Source organism: Aulonocara stuartgranti (genome assembly GCF_965226115.1).
Source record: "Aulonocara stuartgranti genome assembly, chromosome: 11".
Taxonomy (NCBI): Eukaryota; Metazoa; Chordata; class Actinopteri; order Cichliformes; family Cichlidae; genus Aulonocara; species Aulonocara stuartgranti.
This window is the reverse complement of record NC_138947.1, coordinates 17,158,277-17,168,991: the sequence shown is the minus strand read 5'-3', so window position 1 is coordinate 17,168,991 and position 10,715 is coordinate 17,158,277. Positions and strand designations below refer to the sequence as shown.

At 42.4% G+C, this 10,715-nt stretch overlaps 1 protein-coding gene across 1 annotated transcript; it reads right to left on the bottom strand.

Annotated features, from left to right (window-relative positions):
• Nucleotides 1–6,926: 6,926 nt before the first annotated feature.
• cited4b (Cbp/p300-interacting transactivator, with Glu/Asp-rich carboxy-terminal domain, 4b) lies at nucleotides 6,927–9,775 on the bottom strand. The gene is made up of 2 exons (XM_082550398.1): nucleotides 9,528–9,775; nucleotides 6,927–8,582 (listed from the first exon to the last, which is right to left on the bottom strand). Exons 1-2 carry the CDS (start codon nucleotides 9,531–9,533, stop codon nucleotides 7,818–7,820), a joined length of 771 nt encoding a protein of 256 aa, XP_082406524.1. The 5' UTR covers nucleotides 9,534–9,775; the 3' UTR covers nucleotides 6,927–7,817.
• Between the last annotated feature and the right edge of the window lie 940 nt (nucleotides 9,776–10,715).

The following is a 10,715-nucleotide window of genomic DNA, read 5'->3' as shown; positions in this document are numbered from 1 at the left end:
GGTATCTGGAGGAAACCCCCAAATGCATAAGAACATGAAAACTTCAAAGAAAGACCCCAGCTGGGTTCAAGCCAGGAATCTCCTTGCTGTGAGTCAACAGCATTAACCACTGCACCATCCTGCTGCCTTGTCCGCTGTAGCAAGATTCCTTGCATAATATTCCACCAAATTCCAATTTTTTACTCTTCCATGCAAAACTCCCTTCTCTCGCAAGACGTTTGTTTTTGTTTTTTCATTCTTTCTTACATGCATTGTGTGTTTTGGATTTCCCAACAACATTTCAGTTGGATTCAAATCTGGGCTTTAATTAAGTCATTCCGTAAGCCTCCGTTTCTTCTTTTTTGAACCACTCTTGTAGATTTGTCAGTGTATTAAGGATCGTTATCTTGTTGTAAGGTCCACTTCCAACTTAAACTTTGGGACAGATGGCTTCACTCTTTGATATGATGCAAATTTCATAGTTGAATCAATGACTGCAAGCTGCCGAGTATTAGAGACTGTGGAGTAAACCAAAATCATAACTTTTCAATCGCCACGTTTCACAGTTGGCATGAGGAGCTTCTTCCAAAGAAGCTGTCTTTGGTCATTGCCAAACATGTCCTTTACTGTGGCCAAACAGCTAAATCTTTTGATTAGACTGTCCAGAGCACATTATTCCAATAGGCCTGGTTTTTGCCAGTATGTTCACTGGCAAACCATGGCTTTGTTATACGGTTCTTTTTGGAAAGCAAAGGGTTTTTTTTCCTTCTTAGTTTGCCTTACATGCTGCTCAAATATGTGCATGTATTATTGATAGTACATGCATGGACTTCTACAGTTGCAAATGAAGATCTTGTGGCCGGGTTCTTGGAAACGTCTTTTAACGTCAAAATCTCTGCCGGTTGTTTGAGATCTATTTGGAGAAGATGTTCGTTCCGGAGAAATTACTTATTTCACAAAAATGTGGAAATCTTTTCAAATCCCTTACCAGAGTTACACACATCCACAACCATTTGTCTGAAGGCCCCAGAGAGCTCTTTAGATCTTGGCATGACAGTGCACCCTTCAATAGCTGAGAAAACATCAGACCCTCCATGTCAAAGGGTTTAAATAAGATAGCTTCCACCTGTCGACCCCAAAGGAGGATATATTCATTGGGAGTCAATCTGGAGCTCCCAATTTACAATTTGAAAGTGTAAAAAATATGTGTGCTTATTTTTTGCTTGTGAGTTTTTTCTTTGATGACTTTTTTGCAGACACGACTGTTTAATTGTTTAAATATGCTGAAAAGCATGGCACACATATTTTATTTTGTCCTGTGACTGCAAATCATTCTGCACAATTTAAGTCAAACATCAGTAACATTAACCAAAACACATTATGTTTTAGTGAAAGGTGACCTTAAAGACCATCCATCAATCCATTCATCTATCCATTTTTTTTCAACCTATTGTTCATTCTGTTTCTGGTAATTTTGCTGTCACTGTTCCTGTCAGACTGACTGGATTAATGGGCACGTGGGCACAAAATTACTTCTACCAAAGCAACACAGCAGAACACAGAAAAGTCTAACCACATCCTGCCAGTAAAGACAAGAAAGCAAATCACATAAGACTGAAAACAGTGACCAAACCCACCCTGGTAAGTGACATCAAGAAGGATAAAATACATTTCCATGTGCATGCAAGCATATGACACAGAGTCTGTGCTGTTTGTGTGTTATGCTCAGGCACATGTGACAGGCTCAGAGCTTGTGGCTGATGCTTGTGCTTGTCGGTGTGCTATACTAGCCAATATGTTGTGCGTGAAGCCAGCGCTATTTATAGAAATAACAGCTCCGTGTGCTGCATGTTGTGTTTATGAAGGCTGTGAAGTCAGTTTTCACTTTACTTCTTAACACTGCTGTGGGATTTTTTTTTTTCAGGTGCCATTGTTGTTTTTCTGTTAGGGCAGCAGGCAGAAGACTTTAAATATCATAGTGAATAACCAACATCTGTGGCTGCCTCTTTGGTATGACTTAAAGTGGTATTTGGGGAAACCCTGCAGTTGATGTTTACCAATAATGCCGTGCTGAGCTCCTCAGTACTCTTCTGTCATTGCTAACAGTCATACGCCACTGAGCAGTGAGAGAGTTTCGGTATGCATGAAAGGAAGTTTTGTGGGCTTGCAGATCAGTCATAACTGTGAGAACAAAAAAAAACGCTTTCTCAGATTTTTGCTTTGAGTGTCACGTTATGGCACAGATATGCCAACTTTTCTGTCGAACAAGCATGGCATGCTGCTCTTTGCAACAAAGTGTGGGCACAGCTGGAGAGAAACAAAACAAAAATAAGGTGCTCGGTCCACCACCTTCTCTCCATCTGATAGAAGAATTCCCAGCATGCATTTGGGCAGTCAGTTGAGGTGCTTTCAGTGAGGGTGAGGGTCCTGCTGTGCCTTCAAAGCCCTAAGACCTCAGTTCTAGAAGAATGTACTTGTATTTCTTTGATTCTTTTAACTCCTGGATATAACACCTCGGTTTCACACAACAATGCACAAATTCTGCAATATTAGACACTTCCATGTTTGACTGGTCAGTCTTACAATAGCATTTCTTGTGGATTATATAACAAGTTTATAATGGATAGAGAAGAAAATGGGTTCACACCTCAGACTCACAGGAAATATTTCCAAAATATATCCTTTTTTTGTTTACTGCCATCCATGTCTATGTACGGCCGGGGGTGGGTTGTGGCTTCAAGGTCGCTGACTTTCTTCTGTGGTAATACACTCTGAACCCTGTGATGGTGAAGATCCAAAGGCAAAATCTGTTTATCACCTTACTGATGAGCGCAAAGAAAGCACAAATGCACAACAGCATCGATACAGCAGTCGCCTAGGTGAAAATTAACACTTTATCAGAGGATTTCCCCCAGCAGGATAACACATGAGGGGATGGACAACAACTGTTCTGTTGCAGTAATTCCACCCACAGCCTATGGCTTGTTACTCGGCCTTTGGTAGCATGTGCTTGCCACTGTCAACAGATTAGCACACAGGCTTAAAGCCCTGTTCACAAAGACACTGTGTACAGAACTAGACTGCTTCCCTCTCATTCACCCATTCTATCATATGAATCTGTAACCCCCCTGGACTGGCCCAAATAATTTCCCAGTTGACACTAAACAGGTCAAATAAACCTGCAAATACAGAAGTTACTATATAACCCACTGATGATAAACAAATAGCAGCTTAAAACGTCGACGCTACGTCCCTATTATTAGAGCTCACTGTACAATATATCTAACAGTCTCATAAAGGGTTTGTTTCAGATGAGGGTACATAAGTGTCCCTGTGATCTTTCATTTCAGCGCCTTCTAAATGTTAGTACCTTAGAGTTTGAAACCTATAGCTGACTAACGTCTAATCTGTGCAGTTACCAGACAAACAACAACAAAAAATGAACAATGGAGTGCACAAAAATTTCAAGTTCTGCTTTGCGTTATGCACACTGACACATGAGTTAACTTTCTAACAAAATTGTGAAATAGCAACTGCTCAGTTTGGGTCAACTGTGTAAATCACACAACCCCTAAATATTTACCACCTTTAGACATTGTTGGGACACCTTGATGTGTTTGAGTCGGGCTTGGCTGAGAAGTGTCAGCTGCGCGCAGGAAAATAAATTATTTACACCCCCTCCTTTGACTTCAAAGGGCTGGCAAGCCATTCAACCCCAGATTTGGGGAGGTGGGGGTCGGAGGAGGAGTTGCTAGTCACTAGGCAACATCTGTCTCACCTGCCCCAACATGCCAGAATTAGATATTTATCTCTGAAGGATGTATGCACAGGGTACAAAAGGTACATATAGATGACAAATTAAAAGCGAATTTATCAACTCCTACACTGCGATGGCTCTTTTTTTGAAACATGGTTTGAATTTACTTTTTCACTTAGAAAGACAGGTCACTGCAAATTGTACACTGTGGCCTTTGCAGCTAGCGCATCTCAACTCAATTAAACGCCTGCGAGAGATGCTGGACTGACATGTTAGAAGCAGCTCTTCAACATCATCAAAATCACAAATGGGACAGCATTACACCAGTGAAATTTCAGAGACATGTACGATCAGTGTCACATACTGAATCAATGCCTTACTAGGACAATTTATGTTGCTTTTTTGCTTAAATGTATTACCCATCTGTTCTTTTAAAAGCTTTGTCAGTATGAGTCATGTAGAAAGCTGACTGGCTAGACTGTTGTGTCCAGAAAACAGTGTGACAATGTGATTTTCCTCCTCATGTGGAAAACGGTTTTGTTGCTTCTTTATTGCGCAACAGCTAGCAGCTACCCTAAGATGGCCTTTTGCGTTGCAGTATCTATGATATTTTGGCTGTGCCAAGGGAAGTACAGGGAAGGACAGTGCACAATGAAACTTCGTGTCAAGTGGCGACACAAGGTGACCGTTCAGCTAGAAAATCAGGAACTTTGGCTTGAGCAACATGGCCACTGTATGAAGCCTGCCCTAAGGGAGCCGTTGTTTATTTTCCCTCTGCCAGCACGCAGACACAATGTTAACACAAAGCATGCCAAACAACACCAAACTCTCGTTAAAGCAGGCAAGTTCAAGCATGTGCCACCATCACACAGTATTCACAGAGACAGAACCAGTCTTCTTAGTGATTATAAATAACTCGTCCATTCATCTGGGAATCTCAGGTTAATATCCTGTTTTGTTTCTCTCAATGTGCATTTCAGCCATTTCTTCACATCTCTCGCACTGGTGGGAAAATTTTTATTTCAAAATTAAAACTGAAGAGGAAAAATGCTTTGCCATTGCTTTTACATTTTATGAATGTTTCTCACTACCCGCATTTGCACAAGTACTCCAACATAATCCGACAACACAGATGACGTTTTAAGGATCACAATGACCAGAGATGAGACATAAAACCTTTATCTTCCCATTGCTCCACACTGATACGTAGGTAGCCCTGTTAGCCTGTTTGATCAGGTTGTGTGCGGATGATGCGCACGTGCGTGCATGTGAAGACCTGGCCATGCGTGACAACAGCAAATGACCACCTATCCGTCACTGGCACTAGGGCCAAAGATTAACATGAGCTTAGGCTTGGCACCAGCTGGACCACAGCCTGGAAAGAGAAAACTAGACAGTACTTAATGCAGACATGGAGATCTGAAGAGAGGAACGTAAAGTATTTTGCATGATGTGTGGTTTTTTTTTTTTAGTTTATTCCTTTTAACTGGAATCATAAAAGTTATGTGGGAAAATCCAGCTAAGAAATCCCCGAGAGCAAAAAACACGAAAAAAATCCCTCCACCTAATTTCTAATTGTAAACTCAAGAGATCCTTACAATTTCTCTCTCTCTTCTTATCTTTTGTCTCTTTCAATTTGCCTGTCTGCACGTCTTAGAATGTGGCTTTTGGTCTGTGACTTATATTGAGAAAACAGCAAGCTGCCACAGGAAGACTGTTGTGCTGAAGCAGTTGCTGTGGGTGGGCTGAAAACGAGAGAGCAAGAAAAACAGAAGTTAACAGTAAACGTCTCCATGTGTCCCACCCTGCTTAGCCTGCGTCTAGACTGGCCTCCGTGAGGCAGGCGGCAGTCATAACAAGGGATTCAGAGAGCAAACAGGGCTGTTTTGCGTAGTTAGCCACTCGTCTATGGAGTTGCAATCAAGAAAAAAAAACCCTCTGCATTTAATTGGGGCTGAACAAGAAGCTCGCAGTGCAACGTACAATTATGAGATATAAGAGGAGACAGTTCTGAGTTCTGACAGTGTGCCAACATGCCCCATGTGCCACACACACCAGAAGACCATCTCACCAGATTGGCACTGGGCAAAAAGGACCTGCAACCGTTACTAAGCACTGTGCCAAGGCTGTTGGCCTACTTATGAGCTGTTCTCATGTTAGTGTCAAGCCAAGAAAATCTACACATACACACATGCACCCTTAAGCAAGTCTTTGTTATTTAAAACATGCCCTGCATTTAGGCCAAGATATTTCAGCTTGGCCCATCCATTATACCATGCTTCAAATTGAGCTTGTTGGCCTTTAACACAATTGGACAACTGAACAGAGGTGGCTGTTTGAAGAGCTGCACCGACTTCAAAATTGAGCAATCAGCTAACACTATTTTTGCAACCATGCTCTCATTTCCCATCCTTGTTACTGATGATGCCACTAAAGATGCCTTTGTTGACAATGTGAAGAGCTAACTGTGGTGGTGACATTCCCAACATGACCTCAATCAAGCATTTTCATAGCCCGGAGGCACAAAACAATTCAACAAACTCAGACACCGCAGAGAATCTCTTTACCCTCATTTTTATAATGAATGCAATTATATTAGGAAAATTGTTTTACTCCTCCAACAGGCAGTGGCCCTGACTAGAGAGGGGCTGTTTTGAATTTGTTTGGTTACTGTTTACAGTCAATTGTCAGTTTCTTTGACCACCCTCTATGGACGGCACCATTTCTGAATTACAGTTTATGCGCATAAAGTCAGTTAAAACACGATCAAAAATAACTTAAGTACTCTACACAAAGAATAGAAAGAATTGGATTCAGCATTGTAAGCTGAATGCACACCACCCTATGACTGGATATGTTGTCAAACACCTTTAATGTCATCTAAACACTTATTTTACTTAATCACCAAGGGGAGAAAAATGCTCAATGTCATTGGTCATTGAAAGTCACTGCAGTTATCACCATGTCAATCATGGTCTTATCAGTGATACTTAGTTTTAGCTATGAAAAGGTAAATTAAACTGTAAACTCAGGAGATCTGGACCAGATATCCACCTCAAACTGCACAAATAATGTATTTTTTAAAACATTCCTTCTCAGATTTGAAAGAAAACCGAGGATTCACCCAGAGGTTAACCTAAGCACTGCCTGAGGGAAGAGCTATGCAATGAATGGAAAAGCAGGCCACACATCTATCCAGGCCATTTTTATTGATCCTTGAAACCCCTTTCACAAAGACCATCCCACCCCCCCATCTCGACCACAAAAAGGGGACAATATAAACAACCAATAAATAAGAATCTGCGTGATTAAGGCGGTTCTACATCTCCAATAGAACACAACAGTGTGGACATGTTGGAGTTATACAGCTTCATACAGTACAAGCAGTAGATTTTTCAGAACATCACATCTAAAAAAGGCAGCACTTCATGAAAAGTGAACCATTTTTAAGTTTGGATGAAACTCCCATTGTAATGAAACAACACTTTACTTCTGTAATTTAAAAAATAAAAACCCATGCTCTTTTAGATGACACTGGCATCAGAGCTTATTTCAAGACTATGCCACATAGAGTTGGGAAAAAAATAAAAATTGCAGAAAACTAATTTTATTTTCCGCCCCCAACCTACGTTCAGAAAAAGATCATTAAACCACTTCAATCCCAAAATGGAGAAGCTGGTTGTTCTTTATATCAGGTTTCTCAGATAGGAATAAATAAATACACTTTTTAAACTGGTAAACTGTCTTGGAATCCAGGCTTGGGAGGCTACATAGTGTCATAGCATTGTTCAGAGTGGCTTTTAAGAACTTCAGCATTTCTTTATTACATTCATGTCCAGGAAATAGGAGAAGTGGGCCCTAAAGCCATCCACCCTCTGGCCACAAGTGCACAAGACGCGTGCCCTGTGCATTCAACGCAAATACCCAGAGTTCTCCTTTGTGCACCCTGCACAGCATTGTGGTATAGTCGTACGGAGAGGTGCTCACAAAATAAAAAGTGAGGAAATGAACGCTCTTCGTCTGTTCTGAACAATTCTCACTCTTCTGTCTCCATTTTTGCGCAACTGCAAATAAGGTCCTCTCAGCAACTAACAGTGCTTGGCTGCTGTTTGCTGACAAAGTCCGAGATGAAATCAAATTCATTCTGGCCCAGGAAGAGTTCTGGCAGCTCCTGGACTCGGTCCAAGCCCAGCTCCATGACCAGTGAAGTCAGGACATCTTCGTCAATCATATCCGCATCCATGCCATTCAAGGCTAGTGCCGGGCTAGCCATGTGCTGCATGTTAGCCAGCTGAGCTGGGCTCATGCGGTACTGGGCTGTGGGCCCCATGTGGTTCCCACCCATAGGACCCAGCGGATGTCCATGGTACTGGGTGTTGAGTTTCTGCAGTTGCATGCTGGCCATTAGCTGCTGAGAAGTTAATCCTCCATTCATGAACTGTTGTTGCTGTTGCTGCTGCATATGCTGGGCCTGCTGTTGGTGCTGTTGCGGATGCATGTGGTGCTGCTGTTGCGGATGATGTTGTTGTTGCTGCTGGGGCTGGCCATTATACATCATGTGACCAGAGGTCATTTGATGGTGACCCATCTGGGCCCCATTCAGCTGTCCATTCATGGGTCCAGCCACCATGCCCTGTCGCTGCCTCATGGCGGTCTCCATGTTGGCCTGAGTGCCACCATAGTGCATCATCTGGCCACTGGGCAGCACCCTCATGCCCTGCTGGTTGGCATGCTGCTGGGGTCCTGCCTGTAGGCCGCTATTCATACCCATCCTGTAACCGTGGAGACTGGCACCCGCTGAGTTGTGATTCATGGGCATCATCAGATGATCTGCCATGCCTCCTGTCTATGGACAGAGAGGAGACACTGTTAGAACAAAGTAAGGGGCAGGCAAGGTGTTTCAAAGCACTAAGAAAATTTAGGAGAACACCAAGCAATATGGAATGTGCAAAGCTAGCCACCCATTTAAACCAGTATCAAACTGGTTAAAACAACAACAGAAATAATGTCACCATGTTTTAGGTTTTACTTGGCTGTGTAGTCCAAACCGGAGTCTCTATATAAATACTGACTTCTTTTACAGTCACCACGCTCTTCACCTTCATTGAAAAGAAACAAAGATACACGCTTCCTTACAATGTCACGATTCCACCTCGAGTTAAACCACCGAAATCGATTCCGGTGGAATAAATAAATAAAAAATCTGCAAGGTTGTTTTGCCCACTGGCTAATACTGAGAGAAATACTGGTGTGTTTAGTCTTCCTAAAACCTGCTCTCTCTTTGTGCCAAGGAATGAACGCCCAGGTTGAAATTACAGGTTAACGTACACTGTTTGGGTACATTTTAAAGCCAGATAATTCATCCATGACGGGATCGGCAAAACAGAGGCAAAATGCGTGCATCGCGTAATGCACAGTTTAAAATCCTATATATGTTGCATGACAGCTGAGGCAGAAAAATCTGTTACATTTTACGCACGTAAGGTTGCAACAAAGAACACTGACATCATGCAACATCTCCCCAACAGCTGAATCACCATAATTCTAACAAGGTATAAAATTAAACAGAGGCTCCCGTTTTCCACCAATTACGGCGATTCGTTTGTTTAAATGTTAGTCTCTGATAATATCCTCCACACTCTAGCCTAGTGTTATTCATTTTCGTAATCTCGACTTTGAAACAAGGGAATGCAAACAATGGAGCAGCAGCAGCAGCAGCAGCCCCCAAGACCACCACAGACTAAAACACCAATTTCCCCAACAAATAAATCCGATAAAAAAAATCACTTACCCGCATTCACTACGTTTCCACAAAGTTGCGCGACTTTTCTTCAGCTCCGGCTTTTTGAACAGTTTTCCTCTTGTAATCGTAGCTCCTCTGAATTACAGCGTGTATTCCATAGGGTTACGCTTCATGCTCAAGCGGGGACGGTGTGCACAAAGACTGCCGCATCAGATCTTGAAACGACTGCCTATTTTCTGGGTCAACTCAGGGATTATGTACATCTAAAAAGCTCAGAGGAAGGCAGTCGGGGAGAGGTGGAGCCTCGGTCCTGCCTCTTCTTTGTTCCTATTGGCCCTACTTAATATAATTGTGCATGGGCGTAGAAAAAAAGGGGGCAGTTGGAGAGTTGTGACACAGTAGCCAATTTAAATACCCTCCTCCCCACAGTTTCTTTTTGAAAGATTATTTAGACATCTTATTTGTCATCAAAGCAGGTTTAAATTTCCTGCTGTGCTTGCAAAAGGCGAATAAAATACTAGAGTGACAAGGGATAGATAGATAGATAGATAGATAGATAGATAGATAGATAGATAGATAGATAGATAGATAGATTTTGTCTGTATTTATGCATAAATGCATGAGCATGGACACACTAAGGCAGTACGTCAAACATCACATTGGTGTGGAAAAACTATGCACTCAGCTTTTCTGCACGTACACTTCATCTCCAAGATCACCGAGATCTCTGTTGGTCCATGTGAGCCATAGTTTGCTGTGTGTTGGCTTCAGTGAGGGAGGGCGGAGGAATGTAGACTGTGTGCTATTCTCAGGCTGTAGCGGCAACGTAACTACTGCTCGATGCGCTGCACGTGTGGGAATTTCTGCCTGTTTGTGTTTGGGTGCATGTGCATTCACTCTTTAGATGCACACATCTCTTGATTGGCCACTCCAGGACGACAAACTCTTTCCTGCAATTACATTTGAATGCAGCCACTTTGGGAGGGAGAGCCAACCCATTGTCCAGGGAATTCATCTATAAATGGCCAACCACTGGCAAGGCATTTGTCATTGTTTGACATTGTCCAGCAACTTTAAGCTAATGTAAATGAACCACTCCCAGGTGTGAGCGCTTTCTGTTAAACTCACTCGCCCATTCAGCCAATCTGAGTAAAGTATAGAATCAACACAAGAATCAAGTTTCTATTGTGATTTTCCCAGAGAAAGTATGGTGTAATTGCATTAGAGAGCACAGAT